General features: G+C 54.9%; 1 protein-coding gene across 1 annotated transcript; it reads left to right on the forward strand.

Moving 5' to 3' along the window:
• The first annotated feature begins 649 nt into the window (after window positions 1–649).
• On the forward strand, window positions 650–19,046 carry ALKBH5 (alkB homolog 5, RNA demethylase). The gene is made up of 5 exons (XM_068422402.1): window positions 650–958; window positions 1,167–1,989; window positions 8,170–8,250; window positions 12,512–12,667; window positions 14,386–19,046. The coding sequence occupies exons 2-5, from the start codon at window positions 1,265–1,267 to the stop codon at window positions 14,567–14,569; spliced, it is 1,146 nt and encodes a 381-aa protein (XP_068278503.1). The 5' UTR covers window positions 650–958; window positions 1,167–1,264; the 3' UTR covers window positions 14,570–19,046.
• The last annotated feature ends 391 nt before the right edge of the window (window positions 19,047–19,437 follow it).

Raw genomic sequence — 19,437 nt, forward strand, 5'->3', positions numbered from 1 at the left:
CCTCGGTTTCGCCCATCCCCGTGCTTCGGTTTCGCCCATCCCCGTGCCTCAGTTTCCCCCACCCCCGTGCCTCAGTTTCCCCCATCCCCGTGCCTCAGTTTCCCCCACCCCCGTGCCTCGGTTTCGCCCATCCCCGTGCCTCAGTTTCCCCCATTCCCGTGCCTCAGTTTCCCCGTGTCCCCCCATGCATCAGTCTCCCCCCGCCCCCGTGCCCCCCCCCCGTCCCCGCCGGCAGCCCGGGGGGGTGCGGGAGCCCGGCCACGAGCGCAGCCCCCCCGGCTGACCCCCGTCCGGCTGTCCCGCTCCGCCCGCCCGCTAGGGGGCGGCCGCGCCCCGCCGCCACTCGCCCGCAGGCACCTCGGTGGCCACCCCAACCGCTCCCACCCGCCGCCCTCGCGCCCGCGAGGCCCCTCGCGCCGCCCGCCGGCCGCCCAATCAGCCTCCGGCTCGGGCCGCTCGCGCCCGCCCCCCCCGGGCCAATCAGCGCCGAGCCGGGAGGCGGGGCGGGGCGTCGCGGCGCTGCCGGTACCCGTTAGGGCGCGAGGCGAGGGCGGAGGTAGCGGCGGCTGGGCCTGGCCGGGCCGGGCGGGGCGGGGCCGCCGCGTCGCCGTACGTGCGTAGGAGAGGCGGGGCTGGCGGCGGGGCGCGTGCGCGGCGGGCGCGGTGGGCGGCCCCGCGGCGATCCGGGATGTCGGGCTGGCTCCTGGTGACGTAGCGCGCCGCGGGAAGGGCCGCGCGAGACCCCCGGCCGCCGCCCCCCCCCCTCCACCTCCCCGCTCCGGCCCGGTGTCCTCCCCCTCATCCTCCTCACCGCCCCCCGCCATGGGCAGCGCCGCGGCGGCGGGAGCGGGCAGCCGCGCCGGGGCCGCCGCTGGGCATGTGCCAGGCCCGGCCGCCGCGTGAGCGCCGCCGGCACCGGCAGCATTGTCCGCGCCCCCCCCACCCCCCGAGCGAAGCCGTGAGTGTGGCGTCCGCCGGGCCGCCCCCTTCCCCCCGGGGACGGGCGTCAGCGGCGGGAGGGAGGGAGGGAGGGAGGGAAGGGCGGGGGGGGCGGGAGCCGTGCTGCCCGCGGGCGGGGGGGGAGGTCCGGCCGGTGGCGGTGCCGCGGTGTGTGGTGGGGGGGGTCCCGTCCTCACCTCCCCGTTCCTCCGGGTCTCTTCCCGCAGGGCGGCGGGTGCCATGAATAGCAGCTGCGCGTCCCCCGCCGCCGCCGCCCGCCGCCTGCAGCGCCGGGATCGATAGAGGCGGGGGCTGCGGACGCACTATGGCCGGCAGCGGCTACACGGACCTGCGGGAGAAGCTCAAGTCCATGATGCCCTACCGGGACGGCCACAAAGGCGGTGGCGGCGGCGGCAGCCTCCCGCGGGACCCCCCCGAACCCCCTTACGATCGCAAACGACGGCACCAGGAGGATTCCGGTTCCGAGCCCAGCGACTACGAGGAGCAGAAGGAGGAGGAAGAAGCTCGGAAAGTGAAAAGCGGCATCCGCCAGCTTCGCCTCTTCAGCGCCGAGGAGTGCGCCAAGATCGAAGCTCGCATCGAGGACGTGGTGTCCCGGGCCGAGAAGGGGCTCTACAAGGAGCACACGGTGGATCGGGCGCCGCTGCGGAACAAGTATTTTTTCGGGGAGGGTTACACCTACGGGTCCCAGCTGCAGAGACGAGGCCCCGGCCAGGAACGCCTGTACCCGCGGGGGGAGGTGGACGCCATCCCCGAGTGGGTGCACGACCTGGTGATCAGGAAGCTGGTGGAGCACCGGGTGATTCCCGAGGGCTTTGTGAACAGTGCCGTCATCAACGACTACCAACCGGGGGGCTGCATTGTCTCCCACGTGGACCCCATCCATATCTTTGAGAGGCCCATCGTCTCCGTCTCCTTCTTCAGCGACTCGGCGCTCTGCTTCGGGTGTAAATTCCAGTTCAAACCCATCAGGGTCTCGGAGCCCGTTCTCTTCCTGCCCGTGAAGAGGGGAAGCGTCACGGTGCTCAGGTAACTCGCCGGCGTTGCCGAGGCCTCCGCTAACGCGCCGGGGCTGGGTTGTGTAACGCTAATCACGAGGCACGCGGACGTGTACCCCGACGGCGGCTCGGGATTCATCTCGCCCGCCTGAAGGCGTGCAGGGTCTCGCTGCGGCAGATGGGGTGAAGGAGGGATCGGGGGGGCGGGGTCCTGCAGCTGTGGTGGAGGGGGATTTGGGGGGGTGATTGATTTTGAGGGGGGTGCCCTCTCCACAGAGCTTGAGGTGGGTGCTGGCAGGATCTCAGCCGCGTGCGGAGCCGAGCTTTGCCGTAGCTCCTGTAAACGGTTAAAATAACACATCGAAACACAAAATGGATCCTCTGCCCAGGAGTGGGCAGAGCAGAGCAGGGCAGCTGGTTGGGACGGGGCTCCTGGGTCTATTCTTAGCTCGGCCGGTGCCTCCCCAACCTGACCTTAAGGGTGAGAGAAGGTGTCAATGGCCTCGTCTTCCCAGTCTGGGAACTGGGAACACCAAACCCTCCCCTGCCCGACGCCGACGGGGAGGCCGGAGCGCAGGGCCCCATGGGACTGTCGCTTGGAAGCGCGGCGGGTCACGGGCACACGAAGGGACCTTACGTGTGTTCTTGCAAGCGGGCGAAGAGCTGTGGAGGTGAAATGACCTGCCCAAGGTCACGCAGCTGGTCGGTAGCAAAGCTGGGATTGGCACGGGGAAACGCCTGCTTCCTAATCCCCGCTGCCTCCCAGTACGCGCTGGGGCCGGTGAGGGGACAGGACAGGACAGCTACCAACCGTATCCTCCTTTGGGCTTTTATTATTTTTTGGTTTTTTGGACTGGTGAAGGTCCAGGCCGGTTTTCAGGTCCTAGGCCGTAACACAATCCCCTGCTTTGGCTTGTAAAGTGATCGCCGCAGGGTTCGGGAAGGAATTTTTTCTCCCCCCCCCCCCCCCCCCTCCCCCAGCATACACACAGCCTCGCACCGTTGACTGGTGCATCAATAATAAACGCTGGGATCTCGCGTAGCTTTTATCTCGGAAAAGCTCCACAAACATTAACTAATCCTCGCCGTACCCCCGGCATTAGGTAACTTCTGTGGATTAGCCAGGGATGAGGGAGGCTGCGGAGGGAAGGAGGAATGGTGCCCAGGAAATGTCCTTGTCCTCTGGTGGGTTGGCTGGGGCATGGGGGGTGCAGGGGCAGGCAGAGGTCAGTGATTTCATGAAACAGGACTGGGGGGGACCTGTCCTGCTGTCTGTCCTTTTACGGAGGGCAAGCTCTGTCCCCGGGATGCAAGGCAGCCACTCCACTCCCTGTCTGCTCCTCTTAGGAGGGGGGAAACTTTCTACCCTAATTTTCCTGCTGGTGATGCAAACCCCTGTGCTGCCTTTCCCTGAGGGACCTGGAGTAAATAGTTGTCCTTCCTTTTGTAGCCAGAGGTGTTTGTTTTTTTTTTTTTAAGGACAGTGAGAGTATTTCCTCACTTGGAAGCACGCTGGCAGGGCAGTTTATGCAGGGTCAGTCTGTAGTCTTGCAGTTGAGGCCACTAGAAAAACTCTCATGGCCTTATACCTAAGGGAGGACGGGGACCTTGCAGTGGAGGATGGCGGGAGAAGGGAGAGGGGCTTTTCTCTGCTTCAGCACAAGAAAATGATGTTTTCTTGTCCCAGACTCTCACTCTTCTCCCAAAACTGCCGGCAGCTGGCTCAGGGCTCCTGGAATTGGAGCAGGGTGTCTCGCAGGCCTGCGTGTTTGGGTTGGTGGCCAGCGTCACCTGGGTGCCGTAATGGGTTTATGAAGGTGGCTGAAGCAACCGTACAAATGAAACACAGATATCTTTTAACTCTGCCTAGAAGGGTTGGTTTCTGACTGACCCACCGCTGGCGTTAGGCGTTTTGCTTTCCAGCAAATAATAGACTTCATAAAGGGGGATTATTTCAATTTTGGTACAGCAGTTAGCAGATACTTAGCACTTACTTAAGAGAGATTCTGCCAAAGCGATTGTTCTGTGATGATACGATCCTGGCTGGATGCAATGCCTGGACTCCAGCACATCTCCTGTCTCCTCTCTAACCCCACAGTCTGGGAGGAGCAGGGAGAGGTGCAAACCGGCTCTCGGGGGTGTATCTCCGAAATCCAGCCCTCGGTCGTGTTTAAGTCAACTCCTCAAACTTGGCTTTTTCTCCTCTCAGTAAACAGTTGCTGAAGGCAGTTGCCCTGGAGATAGGGAAACGGTGCAGATAGAAACGGCATGCTTGTAATGTCTGTGATTCAAACATTGCTGGGGCAGTGGCTGCCGCTGGCGTGCCGCCTTTCTGGGGAAGCCGGGGTAGCCGCCTGCGTTTGGTTACCATGTGGAAATGTGAGGATCTAAAGAAAGCTGTTGGATCTCTCTCTTTGCCCCGACATTGTTCTCAGGCTCTCCCCAGATCACCCCTGTCCTGTTCCTGCTCTCTTTGCCTGTTCCAAATTGTCCTCCTGATTTTGTAGCTGCCTACCCGACAGGGAGTTTGCGGAGGGGCTTTCCCCATATCCCTTCCTTGACTTTATTTCCCTACCACAAAGCAGGCTGCGGTGTTTGCAAACACTGAACATGTCTCAAACTCGCTGGAAATTATTCAGAGCTCAGGTTAGTGTTGAGAAGGTGGGCTGGAGGTTCTCCTGGCTGGGCTGTGCACCTCTGCCAGCAGGAAGAAGGCTGAGCCACCCTGCGACCTGCTAACGAGCCCTTTGCTCTTCCGGCAAGGCACCTTCTGCTCTCCTTTCACGTCTGCGGTGAAGATTTGCCCTTGGAGGTTTTGACATCTAGAAGAAAACCTCCTCCAGCCCCCTCTTGTCCCGCAGCCCCAGGAAGCGGGTGCTCCTGCACCTCTCCTTCCGAGAGGAAGCGGCAGCAGCGCCTTGGTCTGTGCTGCTCTGCTCGGGTGGTCAGGGTTCAGTTGGATTTCAGTCCTGTGGACCATCAGCTGCCTGTTGGGGGCTGCTGGCTGGACAGCATTTTTTTTTTTTAACAATAATGTGATAAGCATCAATCGATAGGGAGGAGATGGAGGAATTTGCCTGTTCATCTGGGGAACACGTGCTTTGACAAATGCTTAGCCTGGAAAAAAAGGGTGGGAGCTGGGGGGGGTGCAGAGCCAGCTGGACCCCTGCCCCACAGCCGCTGTCATAGGTAGCAAATCTCAGCTTAACTGCTGGTGTTGTATCTCAGCATCGTGGTTGGAAGTAGTGTAGTTGTAGTTAGCCAGAGGAAGGAATGACCACAGGTAACGTTCCCCAAGCCCTGAGAGCGTGTATGCTGTACGGGCTTCCCTTCTGCAGCTGCTGAGTGCTCCAGGTCGTCTCCCCGCCATCTCTGGAGGATGAACCTGCTTTCTTCCCAGTTGGAGGAATCTCTCCGCAACTGCCTGGATGAGATGTTTTTCCAGAAAAGTCTGATCCCACAGAACAGGCCGTTGGTGCAGAGGAAGTTCTGCGTGTGCCAGGGGTGATGAGACAAATAGACGTGTTCAAGCTCTGCTCGCGCTGGTCGCTGTCACATCCGTGGTTTGTGGCAGCAGCTTTCTTGAACCGCCAGTAAAGCCTCAAGCTGCTCAAACCCTGCGACGGGCTAGTGTGTGAGGTCCCTCTGCCTGCGAGCTGGCCTGGCTGTCCTCAACCCCCGGGAATATTTCTCATTGGAAACTCTGCAGAACTTTGAGGCCTCCTTTCTGGTGATGTTTGCACAAAAATATCTGCTTTTATCTGCATGTGAATCAGTTGTGTTGTGGCTCAACAGTAGCTCTTCTGGAGTGAAAAAGAGACTTAGGGAGGAGTTGGGGGTATAAGATCTGACAGGTTGTGTAGGGGTTGGGGTGTTAGTTGGGGGAGCGTGTGGATGGTATCTGCATCTCCCCGTGTTCATCTGGAAGACACTCTAGGTTGGAGATACCACGCTCGGGTGTTCTTGTGGGCAGCAATTTAGGGTTTTCCTTACAGAGTTGTCTCTTACCTCGTGCTTTGGGTTTATTCTCTAGGCAAGAAATCTCTGGGTAGAGCCTTGATAGTGTTATGGGTGTTTTGTTCTAGCATCTGCCCCTTCACCCGTCATCAGGATGTGGTAAGGCTGGGCAGTGGGTGAGAATTCATGCTGGAACGAAGCAGAACGAGTGTGACACAACCAAATAATCTTGTTCTTCCATTTTTCTGCCTGGTGCCTGCGCGAACCCCTTTGCTGGAGGGCCGTGCAGAGACGCCATCACTCTATTTGATATGGTGCAAGCTGGATCTTCCCACACCAGCGAGGCACTGGGACAGACTGGTGGGTCCCCGTTAGGGTCTTGGACAGGGGTGCTGGGGCTGTTGCTTTGGTGCTGCCCACGTGCATCTGGGACCACGAGCTTTGCCTGGCGCCTCTCTGAAAGCGCACTGGAAAGCGGGTTCCTGCCTGGGGGGTGAGAACGAGAGAGGTCAGGCTGACATCTCGTGATGGAGAGCGCATGTCTGGAAGCAAACCTTCTCCTGGTGTTCACGGTGTCGCTGAGGATGCGCCGAGTTGAATGCTAACGTGGGTGATATTAATGAATTTGCTGGAGCTTGACGCAGAGATTCCTGGAACATAATAGAGCATCATTATAAGCCCTTTCGCATCACGCTGTCTTGTTCTGCAGTGCTCCAGAGGATGGGGGGGATGGACATCACCCCCTCTTCTAACTGATTGGTCTTAGACTCTTAACTCTCTTCTCAAAGTAGTAAATCTGTCTTGGAGAGGTGTGTGTTTCTCGGTGAGTGGGTGGGTTATCTAACCAGATAAAGGAAACCCGGTCCCATCCCCAGAGAGGACCTGCGTGTGCGTGATCTGTTCTCTGCTCTGAGTGTCCCGAATAACCTGCAAGCCCATGACCCAGACTGTGCTCAGGGAGGGCTGGCTGACAGCCGACGTGGCAGCAGCTTCACGGTAAAGCCTTGGGGAGAGAGTGGGCTCAGAGACTCCTGCTTCAGGTTAAACTAGCATGAGGGTGTGCTAGCTTTGTGCGGCCTGAGCAGCCCTCGCCCAAGTCCCTTCAAAGGCCTTCCGTCCTCGTCAGCCGTTTCAGAAGGCGTTTAACTTCCCTTTTCCCATATTAGACTCTAGAAGACTCTTTTGTGAACACTCTCCAACCAGCAGGTAGTGGGCAGGCCCACCCCTTGGACCTGCTCGGTAGCACCCATGGCGAGATGTGCTCCTGGCAGGGTGGCTTGTTTGTCCGAGCAGATGTGATGGTTGCTCTCCACAGACCTGCTGCGATTTCAAGTGCTGTGCTGGACCCCAGGAGTTGTGCTGAACAACTGAGGTAGCCACAAAAAAACCCCTCCTGCGTGTCGCAGGTACCTGGGGCCCTCATTGGCCATGGCTTTCCTCCTGCCTGCTAGAAACGTGGAGGAGGTGAAGTCATCTTGTACAGTGGAATGCTCCTGCCGAGAGCGGCTGCTTCGTGGCCGTGCAGCTGCTTGAGCCTGGTGTGATGTTCATCGGCCCAGGTAGCTGCCTCGCCTCGGGAGCCCCGTGGCGGGGAGGCTTTAGGAGTGCAGCTTGATTTGCGGGCCTGAATCTGAAGGTTACCCCGTGTGCGTTGTGTTGGGGGTGACATTCGTATGGTGGCTGAGGATGTGCCACATGGGGGGTAGTGGGGAGGGCGAGGGTGCTGAGATGGCAGTGGCTGTGCCCAGGCGAGGGGGGTGACACACTTGACTCTTAATACCACTGCACCCCCTCCTTGACTGATGAATCTCATCGACTCCAGGACACATACATGACACGGCTGTGCTGTGCGTCCCAGCCAGGAGAGGTGGCTTTTCTTGGGGACACGTGTGAGAAGATGCTTTGGAGCAACGTGCTGATTGCTCTAATCTCTTGATAAATGAGTTGGCTGAATTTACACTCCATAAACTCATTTTCTACATTTCTTATTTCACAATGTTGTGGCAGGTGGCAATTTCCTCTGGTGTAGGATAAAAAAATTGAGTCCAGAAAAAAAAAAAAAAGCCCTGACTGTCCTTGTTCTTTCCTGGAGTTTCTTCCTTCCTGTAAGCCTACCTCCCCTGTACAATAGTGTTTGGAGGAGAAATTCCTGGTGGAAGTTAGGAAGTGACTGGCCAAACAGAGTTGTTGAGGTTGGGAACCACTTTCTGCGTCTGTCGTCTTTCTCACAGCGGCTTTTTGTTTTTGTTGTCAGTGGCTACGCAGCCGATGAAATTACACACTGTATTCGACCACAGGACATCAAGGAGAGAAGAGCTGTCATCATCCTTCGAAAGTAAGTGTTGAAGCCCTCCTATTGTGAGATAAACGTGAGTGTGGTGGTGTGATGTTTCCTAAGGTGCTTTTAAGGAGATGCTTTAAAACTGCCTTGCTTGTTAATTTGCTGGCTTGATCTCACGTCTTGATTAGCCGTCACTCTGATGCTCGTGTCTTGCCGTACCCATCGCAGTAGATGGAACTTCTTACTGCAGAGTTAGTCATTTCTTGGCTCTGTGCAGCAGTATTTCATTGTAATGTCTGGGTTTGTGAGTGCTGTTCCTGTCCAAACACCTGGATTTCGTTGGCTGCCTGACTGCGAACAGCCAGGGTTTCAAACTCTCTTGTTTTGGGCTGTGTATTCAGGTGTCTGATCGTATGATACCCACAGGCGTGAGTTACCTGGACGGTCCTTTGAAGCTGATGCTTACGATGAAGAATCTCCTATAGAGAAGATAAAGTTTTCTTGGTAGTGTGGCTTTCCCTTCCTGGGGAGTGGGAGGAAGATGCTGGCTTTGAAGGGAAATGGATGTAGTAAATTTAGTGATCACTTTACAGAGCTTGTCCTTCGAGTCAGTGTTGGGAAGCCAAGCTCTGTAAGATGTGTCACACGCGTCCCGTTTTAGAAGATACGCTGTCGTGGTCAGCTGACGGCATTTCATCAGCCAGTGTCTGTTCTAAGCTCTTCAGAAAAGAAAATGGGGAAGAAAAACCTGAAAACACACCAACAAAAACCCTCAAACCAACCCTGCCCCAAACTTCTCAGCATAACCTTCTTTTTTGTGCCCAGAAATGTCCTCTCTCATCAGTCCCTTCTACTAGGAGACCAAAAAATGTGACTGCTGCACATTGACTCACGTTGATTGTGCCTTAGAAGGTGTTAGCGGTAATTCTGCTGTCAAGAAATCTCTTTGCAAGTGAAAGCACATGATTTGAGTACTGTAAACCCGGACAAAAGCACGTGGATTGGTGGCAGGGCTGCAGTTGTGGCCCAGGCTAGCAGGCAAGAGGTCTGGATTCAGACTTGCTGAGCTTTCGGACAGCTTAGTTGGTTTCACAACAAGTCTGGCTGCGTTGTGAAGATACAGCACAAAGCCAGTGGAGTGGAGTTGGACATCTGGTTAGAGAGACCCATGAAATGAAGGCAGGAAAACCAGCAGCCCTGAGGCGTTAGCCAGGCAAAATCAGCAGACCCAAGGAGGCAGGATGAGATGTGTCAGGTGATAGAGTGGGATCAAAGAAAGAAAGATTAGAACCAAACCACTCGAGAGTTGGTTATTGCCACGTGAGGTTTAGGGCGAGAGGGCTGCGATGAGAACTAAAAGGCTGTTGTGTTCGTGTTACTGGTTACTGCAGCCAACAAAAAGCAGTGTGAGTGCTGATGAGCACCAGTGGAAGGCATCTCCAAAGCCTGTAGTGGCTTTAGTTGGGCTTTGGGACACAGAAGCTGCCTGTCCTAGGCTGGGGAGCAGTTCCCTAGAAAAGACAGACTCTGCTAAATAAGCTAAAGCTGCCCAAACTGGTGTGGGTTTCTGACACACGTTAGATAACTGGCTCTGTAAGCTAAAGCGGGGTGAGTTATTTCAGTCCAGCCTGACTGGCTGGCTGAGAGGAACTCGGCTGAGGTGGAGCATCGCTGCCGAAGGGACAAAGCCCGTTAGCTCCTCGTAGAGCCGCGTTGGCTACGTTTGCTTAGCCATCCTCTGCAGCAGTGTGTCCTTCTGCCTTGCCCTGATTTTAGGGGCCTGATTCGCTTAGCGTTGGAGCAGAAGTGTGTCTGCCGGGTCATACGCAGACAGCAATGACCTGCAGGCTGAATGAAACCACAACGGGCTTTTTCTCTTGAGCAAAGTGGAAACCCCTCGGTAATTATTTCTGTGTAATCTCCGTAGAGCTTAGCAACCCTGGTTTGCCAAAGGCTGCAGTCCGCTTGCTGCCAAACAGAGCTTATTAATAGCTGCTTATCCCTTGTGACGGCGGCCGTCTCCTCGCCGAGTCCCCCGAGCATGCATGCGTGGACACCGGGGCTGCGGTGACCTTTGTGTGCGCCCGCATCCCCACGCACGTACCGCTGTGGGGAACGGCGGTCCCCGGTCCCGGATCACGCGACTTTGCGCAGTCTGAAGTAGTGTGTTACGCAACGAGGAGGACGGCTACTTCCGCGGGTAGCCTGCTAGAGGCTGGGGAGCAGCCAGCGGCCTCGTAAAACTCCTCTTCCTCCTCTTCGTGGTAAGAATCACCCTCCAGCTTTCCAGCGGGATCAGATCAGCCAGGTCACACAGCGGCGCTGCAGCTAGGAGCGGGGATATTCTGCTCTGAACAGGCTGCCAGAGCCTGCTGGGCCCCAGACGTTTGAGCCTGGATCTGCTCGTGCCTCTGCGCCGAGCGCGTGGTTCTAGAGACGGTTTTCACTGGCAGCGGCGGGAGGACGAAGCTGCGCGAGCTGGAGGAGCCGCTGGGTTTTGCAGGATGCTTGGGAGCGGCGTGGTTACCAAGTAGGTCATAAACACCTCGGTGCCGTAGCGGGATGATATTTACAGTGTTTCCTGCGTATGGGAGTGCGGGACTGCGGGGAGCCAGCGAGGTTTGGAAGCGCTTTGAGCAAGAGGCTGGGGGGGGAGGAACAGTGCTCTTAATTTCATGAGCTGCTGAAAGAGGTAGGATAGAAATGAGACCTATTGAAGCGGGTCTTGAAAGTCGTTTTAGAGGGCTTATGCTGCCATTTGTAAGCAGTTACATTGGGGAGTTATTCTATTTAACTTGAATTTTGGTAGGTAATTTGCTCCATTTTAGTATAGCCTCTCCTCGTACCTGCTCCTGCAGCTCATACCTGCATTGTTCTCTGGACAGAGCGAGCGTGGCTGGTGTTCCCTTGCAGTATATTTAGTGGTTTGTTTGTTTTAATTGCAGACCTGTAGTTGCTGTTGTATTTGAGAGGTATTTAAACCACCTAACTTGTCCGGGGCGGGATCCGCAATGCCTTTGGTGTTCTAGCTGGGCTGGGTCCAGTCCTGGAGCTGAGAACAGCTCAGGGTGATGTGGGCTAGCGCAGGCTCCAGCCTGGAAGCTGCCTGTGGAAGTGTTCCTCGTTTCTGGCTTGCTGGGCGGACTTGGGCTGCCGTGCCAAGCTTCGCGTGTGCCAGCCTGGCATCGCCCTGGTTTGACTGAAGAGGCTCTCCGCGATGGTGGAGAGGAAGCTTGGCAACTGGACATGCTTCCTAAGGGGAGTTCAGGTTGGGATTCTCCTGGGGAAGCCTCCCTCGAGAGCTAAAGCTCAGTGCTAGAGAGCGAGGAGTGATTTTCCCCTTTCTTTTTCCCAGACCCCTTCTGTATTCACCCCTAATCCCAAGGAGGGAGACAGGCTGCAGCAACAAGATCAGGGTGCCTTTCCTTCTGGAAAGCAGCTTGGATCCTCCTGAAATTGGCAGCTCTGGAGCACCAGTACCACCTTTTAGTGTGTGTTTTGCCCATTCTCAGACTTCAGTCTGTGTTTTGAAATAGACTTTAGCGGTGCTTGTAAGTTGACACTGATAACTGTGCTTGGAGGTGACGAGAGTGCTGTGATAAGACGCTGTGCCATCAAGTTTTCATCCCCGCTGCTCGGCCTGCTGCCTCCCTCCACGTGCACACGGCTGCAGTTGTGGCTGGGCCAGCGACAGTTCTGCTCTGGGACGAGCTGTGCTTGCTCTCTGGTGTAGCTTGAGCGCGTTTCTATCCCAGCACGAGCAAGGCGGTGCAGCTTCTGTTTGCTAGCCCTTCTCCTGACTCGTACTTCAACTCTTTACACCTCTTAGGCAAGCTGAGAAACGCCTGACCCCACGAGATCTTGAGACAGCAGGGAGTTTCCAGATAGAAGCAGTTATTACTGTTGGAGGTGATGATGAATTTCGCAGGGCATCTCCCAGGTGGCCTAACTGGAGCTGCGAGTTATTGACGAGTCATTGTGATTTCACAGGAGTTCACAGGGGCTCCAACACCTCTGCTCTGTATCCCGTCACTGGGACTGCAGTGAGCCCAGCACATTCACCTCATGACTACAGATGTCCCTAAGCTGTCCTCTTCCTCTAACCAAAGCAGCAAAGGTTAAAGCTAGAGCTTCAAGTACCAGAAAGCTGCAGCTTGTTCTGTTCTTTGAGTGTGATAGTCCTGACCCTCTTCCTGAGCTGTGTGGCTGGGATTGAGGGTTCTGCTTCAGCACATCTAGGACAAACGTCGGCTGCAGCATGCTAGTGGTTCTGTGGAAACTCCTTGCAAATTCTCTTCTCTTTAAATATTTGCAGAACAAGACTAGATGCACCTCGATTGGAAACAAAATCCCTGAGTAGCTCTGTGTTGCCACCAGGTTATAACTCTGACCGTCTGTCGGGAAGCAACCGGGACCAGATCCTGAAACCAAAGCGGTCCCATCGCAAAGCAGATCCTGATGCTGCCCACAGGTAGGATGATCTCTGCTAAGAGCAATGTTTTGAATGGTATCTCTGGGTCAGTTCGTGTCTGAGGTTCTCTGACAAGAGAGACTGCACAGCACACTTAAAAACATCCTGGTTTAAGTGTGGTTTACACCTCCCGGGTGCTTTCTGCGGTGCACGGATCTGTTTTATCACGATGAGGTTCTTTATACGTCCCTCCTAGGCTAGCAGAGGCTAAGCTCTGGCTGTAAGCAGCTTGAGTTGTTTATCCTGCGAGTGGCATAATGAAGAAGCAATAGATTTGGCTGGCTCTTGATAATGCAGTCATTCAGAACAATAGTTTCCCTGCAGCTAATTATTTTTGACCTCTATTGCCAAGCAACCTGTGCAGCTGCGTTAAACTATATTATGAAAGCAGTCTTGGGAGAGAACGAGAGGTTTTGCTATCTGGGGAAGGTGAAGGGCTTCTCGGGAAGCTTCTCAGACCTGTTTTGGTTCCAGAGCTGCATGTGTATGTTTTTGTGTGTGTAACCAGACTGTGGGAATGTGTAAGCCTGACCTTCAGGGGAGCTCCTTGCTGAGGTTTCAAACGGCTTGAGCTCTGCAGCTTCCCTTAAACACCACCTTGCTCTGTGTGAATGTACCGAGAGCCATGAGTGACAGCCAGTCTGCCATGCAATATTTCTGGTATTCTCCAATTCCAAAGCTTCCTGAGGATTGGGATGGCATTCTCTGCCCATCGTGTAAAAACCGAGAGCTGGCTTGGTCCCGGGGCTTGGCTGCTGTGGCTGTGTGGTCCCAGCCCATGTTTCAACCTGTCCTGGAGGGAGGAGGGTGGGGATGGCTTGTTTATGAGCCATGTTCATTCACCTGGACTCAGACTGACTGGGAAGATAGATCAAGAAGAGAAGCCAGCCTGCAGATGAAAGCTCACCTCTGAGCACGCAGCGGGCCGGTGCATGACTAGAGAAGCGATCATGCAGGACAAATCTGCAGATCCGTGAGAGCTGTTTGTCAGCCTGATGTGACCTTACTGGGGTGGAGGGGCTTGCATAGATTCCTGCAGCAGATGGGTATCAAAACCATGTTTTTCTCTTCCTTTGGCCTCAAAGACTCCAGTATAACGTCGGTAAATAGCATGGATACCAGAGTGCTATCTCTTAGAGGAACTCGACTGTTGCTAGCTAGGATAAAATAAGTGGTCTGTGCAGCCTCCTGCACTACTACATCACTACGAAGTGATGGCAGGTGAGAGCAGAGGCAGGTTTGCAGAAATAACCATTGCACCGTGCTAATGTTTGAGAGGACAAAGGAGTTCGCAGCTGTGGTTTGATCCTGCACCACAAGCACCACAGCAGCTTAAAAAGGAGCTCAGCTCTGTGCTGTGAGTTCTGCTGTAGGAGAGACAGAGCCCTCTGCACAAGGGGTGTTTCTTGGGGCCACGAGCTGCACTTGAAAAGAGGTGACTGGGCTGTCTGGAAGTGTTCCTGGTGAAGGTAAAGACCAAAACTTGCCCTGGGAAGGAGAAGGACTTGCACCATTGAAAGCAAAGTTCTCAGCCTCCTCAGGGGAGGTGCAGCTTGGTGATCTGTTCCTGCTATGCTGAGTGCCCAGTGCTGGGAAAGCAACGTGGAAACAGTCAGTCATATCCCTCAGAGCATGCAAAACTGCAGACAGCATCTGCACGAGGAATGCCTGAATCCTGTCGTGGGTGTGCTCTCACTCCTCTTTCTCTCTCTTCGTAGGCCACGGATTCTAGAAATGGATAAAGAGGAGAACAGGCGCTCGGTCCTCTTACCAAAACATAGGAGACGGAGCAACTTCAGCTCCGAGAACTATTGGCGAAGGTCTTACGAGTACACAGAGGACTGTGACGAGGAAGAGGAGGACGGCAGCCCAGCCAGGAAAGTTAAAATGAGGCGACACTGAGGATTGCACTCTCCAGGCTCGCGGAGCTGATGAGATTGGCCTCCAGTCTGTGAAAACTTTCTCTTCCCTCTGGCTATCTTCCATCTAGCTTCAGTTTTGGTTTTTCCTTTCAGGCTGAAGAGTAAACAGGAAGGATCTAGCAATTTGTTTTTATGAATGGAGGAATGCTGAGACATACGTAAGGATGGAACATGTCCAGTGCACATGGTGTGTCCTGAGTCATGGGTCAAGCAGGCATCTCTCCCTTAGGAAGCAGATAAAGTTATGCCAGGCTGTCTGTTGGGATTTCTTTCAAAAACACCAAAAAGTTTAACTGTTTCATTGTGCAAGATTCAAGAATTGTATTTTTGTTTTCTTTGCTTTAACTTTCTTCCTTTCCGAATGTTCTAAATATGATGTTTGACCCGAGGAGCTGAAACTCTCTGTGGTGGCCTCGTATTCCTTGCTTCACCAAAGGGCTCCTTGGTCTGCTCTTACCTAGTTGTTGTTGGGTTTGTTTTAAGGGTGCCCTGCAGTAACTGGAAGTTTGAAGCTTTGCAGACCCCTCTTACTGCGATTGATTTCAAAGGTTTAGGACGTTTTTGTGCACTTTAGTACCAGTTTTAAATGCCGTAGGTTTCCTTTCCAGTCCCTTTTCCCAAGCCAGCGTGGGCTTGCAGCCTTGTGTCCCTCTCCGAGAAGAATGTACTTGAGCTCTGGTTTCTCAGTGCTGGTCTGACCAGGGGTGTGTGGTGGTTGAGGAGGAAGGAAACGTGGCTGGCTCCACGGAGGCTGGACCCAAAGTCCATCTTGGAGCCCTGGGGCTGCTGTGTGAGCGATCGCATTGAGTACATGCTGCTTCCCAGAGCTGGAGATAGCAAAGAAGAGTAGGAGAGATGCTGTGCTTGTGAGGACGCTTGCCTTGGGACCCCCTGAGAAGAGCTGTTCTCCAGTGCCTGGGGGGCTGGCTTTCGGCCCCTTGCCCCTTTTGGGTGGAGAGAGTTGAGACAGCACAGCATCCCCTCCCGAGGGACCGGCTGTGCTCTGTCGGAGCGGGCACCGGCGCTGCCGTGGTCTCAGGGGAGCCGGGCAGCTCAGCTGCAGTCCGTCCCATCCGAAGCTGGCTCTGGGAGCAAGGACGCTGCGAGGGTCTACTTTGGCCCCAGTTGAGCCTGTTCAGCAGCTCGTGCTGCAGCAGTTGCCCACTTCCTCCTGGCTGATTCCTGCCTGTATTCCTGGGGTAGGGAGTTTTCTGGTTGCTACAGAAAATGCTAAGAAGAATTGGGCATTTGGCCCCGCGGAGCTGGTGTTAGAGTCTGCTGCTTTCCTCCTCCCACCCGGTTTGCGTTAAGCCTAGACCGAAGCCTCGACGTTTTCAATGTTTGGGGCCCAACACCATATTTAGAACTGTACTTTTAAGAAACTTCCTCCAATTGATTCTTTGAACCCAAGTGTTGGCAGATGTAAGGAATAGTCTTATTTTTAAATTTTTACTGCTTTGCCCTCTCTCAAATTGTAGTTTTTCTTAGTGTTGTGTCCCCCACACACTTCATGGTCTGCACGCTTGGCAATAAAAAGATGTAATATATTTTGAAACCCGTTTGCTGCTGTTTTGAGGGGCTCCCAGTCAAAAACAAAACAAAACCCAGGCGTTGTTCCCTGGAGCGCCATTCCTTGGCGATGGAGCACAGTTGCTGACATCTGGGTCTTGGTATCCTTCTCCTTCCCCGCTGACTTCTGCAGCTCCTGGCACTCGCCCGTTGTTGGGGTTACTGCTCAGGCTGGATCTAGCTGTCACATCAGTGAAAAGGAAATCACCATCACCTTGAGCACCGCTGATCTGTGAGGGGTTCATGGGTGAGGTCTCCAGTGCCTGTCTCTGATTTTCTTCACCTGATTGCTTTCCTGGTGGGAGCCCCCGTTGGCTTGGTGCGGAGGTACGGGCACAGCCTCGCAGCCAGCCTTTGAAGGAACCTGTCTTGCCTCTGCAGAGATCTAAAAGTTCGTGCTTCTGCTGTTTCTGAAACCTTTAAGAAGCCATTTTCAGACCATGCTTAGCATTTCAAGCGGTGTTCCTCGCCCTCCCAGCTTTCTGCAGAGAATCTGGCCCAGCTCTTGGCTACAAACCCCCTGTTTTGGAAAGCTTGGCATTCCCCTGATAGCACAACCACATGCTGGGAGCAGCGTCCCTTCTCTTCCTTCGGGCTGGTGCAAACATCTCCAGCAAGCTAGAGACCTGCTAGCAGGATGCCTAGCAGTGGCTGTTCCTAGTTGTCTTTCTGGATTCATCCTGGATGTGCTCTGTGCCCTCCTCGCTGTCAGGCTCTGCTGCGGGTGGCAGTGGTCACTGCTAGAGGTCTTGGCTCTGCACAGCCTACTCTCCCCCTCTCCCTCCCCACCAGCTCCCAGTTTTACTTCTACCTTTGCCATATGGACACTGTACCCTGATGTCTCAACTCAAAACGAAGCTGGAGGCAATCTGCCTTTCCGGGGCCGCTTCAAGGCGTTGGCTCTATCTCCGCTGGAGACTGAACAAGGCATCCTGAGGTCTTACCTCTAGCTCGGTACCAACCATCAGCTCATACTGGTCGTTGTGCAGTCTGTACGCACGCAGGTATCCTTCCTCTCCCGGTTTCAGTATTCCCACATGCCATGGTTGGGAGCTCTCCCCTCCTTGCTTCCTCCCTGCCCCGCATCTGTGCGGTGGGTCTGAGCTGGCAGCTGTGGCTGGAGGGACAGGAGATGGTCCTTGCTGGAGCCGCTCTCTGGCTGCCATCTGTTCTCGTGTGCACTTAGTTTTCCACCTCACTGGTTGGGGCTTGACACCTTGGAGAGAGAGGAAGTGGGACACAACCGGTCTGACCCGTAGCATCTCTTGGGCGAGGAGTCCCCAGCGTGTAGGCAGGCCACCTTCCCCGCTTGTACAGACATTTTCTATACACACGGATGTATATGTGTAGATAACGTGGTTTTTTAACTCTTTTGCACTGAACAACATTGGAGTGAAACCTTGATTTGAAACCAGAAGACACATTTTCACGTGGATCCAGGTGTCTAGATCCCTGACTGTAACCTGTCTGGTAAAACTGTGGCTCAAGAATGCTGGTGATGCCCGTACCAGCTGCGTCAGGCTGCCTGCAGGCTTCGGGTCAGGTCGGTGGCATGGGTCTGCTGCAGAGGATGGAGGGTGGTGAGCTCCAATTCGGGGGCAAAACTTCTCCCCATCTGCTCTGTGGGACAGGCTCATGCACAGACCTGATCCGGTCGCCTTTGTTGTGTTCATCTGGTCCGGTCGTGCAGTCCAACCTCCTCTCCATCCACCCACACAGTGTCGTTCGTGTAACCTGCTGAGCCCAAACCCAGGAATAAGACCATGTCCAATGTGCTGATCCCACAGCCCAGACCATCAGAACTGCCTTTCCTAAGGAAGATGGGCTTCGTCCCCACTTTTCTGCAAGCAGCGTGAGGAGTTGGGGTTTGTTACTCTTACCAGTATCTCAAGAAGACTCAGCCATCAAACTAAAGCTCTTGCATCGCTTGTGTGGGCTCGATACGTCCGTAGGAAGAGAGCAAAGGGCTGTTTGCCAGCAGTGAGGTGAGCTGGCCCGGGGAGGGGCTGTCAGTCGGCTGGCGGATCCCTGCCTGGCTGGGCTCAGCAGGCAGGCTGCCTGCAGCAGGGGAGCCCGAGCTGCCACATCTGGCTTTGTACCCCCTGAACTCTCATCCAGCTGTTAAGTGAGAGCTGGGATGCAGGGGAGCTGCGATCCCAATGCTTGGCTCATCCCGGAGGTCTCGGGGGTTGCTGGGACACCGGGCTGCCCACCCGCTCTCCGGGGTGAGCTGGCACCGGCACGAGCCACCTTCTGCCGGGGTGAGAGCTCGGGCGTTCGGTGCTGTTGGTACCGAAGCGCTCGCCGCTACGTGTCTGAACCCTACGGGTTGAAATGGCTGCGATGTTTTGAGGATGGTGTGAAGGGGCCGGGGTGCAGACCCCCACCAGCGGCAAAGTGTCTTTTATCTGCCAAAAGTGTTCCCTTTCCCGGTCGGGAGGAGAAATGTTTGGCCGAGAAGCGCGTCTCTGCTCCTTCCCGTGCCCCTGCCCACACTTACAAGTTCTGGCTGACTTTAATTTTGTTTTTTAAAGATTCTAAATTTTTTTGTTGTTTGTTTTGTTACGAATAAAAATTAAAAAAAAAATGAAAAAGAAAGTGGCAATATTTTTTTCCGTAAGCTTTTCCTAGGAAAAAGCATGGTTTGTAACAAAGTTGTACAGTTCTGAAGTTTGAGATACGAGAAGTACTGTGTGAAACGCTGTAAATGGGGCAGAGATTATTTTATGTACAGTCTGACGCGGGGGGAATCTTTTAATTCTGGTTGATTCTTAGGAAGAATTTGGTTCTTCACTGTCAGGGTTTGGAATTTCATGGTTTCATTATTATTATTTTTTTTTCTCCTTGTATAGATCGCTGCATTAATTGAATAAAAGCAGAAAGCATCACTCTGCCTGCCTGTGTGGTGGTGCTGGTGCCTGGGATGTGTGCCTTGCTTTCCTGCCAGTAGAAACGAGGTTGCGGGGAACGGGGAACCGCTTCTAAATAAAGGGAGTCTCCGGCTCCCTGGGGACGGGACGGCCAAATGCAGAGTCTGTCCTTCCTGCGCTGCCCTAGAAAGCAGGGATGGGACTTACTGCATTCCTCCTGCTCTCCATCCCTGAGGAGAAAATGTGGACACTGTCCCCCTCCAGCTCCCACCCTGCCCCGCTGCCCAGATTTGCCCCAGCTGGTCACTGAAGGGCCCCAGCACCCCAGGGGGGCTGCACCCCATGCTTCGGCTTCGCGTGGAGCTCCTCGCCCTCCCAGCCCTGTGCCTTCCTCCTGCAAGAGGGAGAT

Source organism: Nyctibius grandis, chromosome Z (genome assembly GCF_013368605.1).
Source record: "Nyctibius grandis isolate bNycGra1 chromosome Z, bNycGra1.pri, whole genome shotgun sequence".
In the NCBI taxonomy this organism is placed as follows: domain Eukaryota; kingdom Metazoa; phylum Chordata; class Aves; order Nyctibiiformes; family Nyctibiidae; genus Nyctibius; species Nyctibius grandis.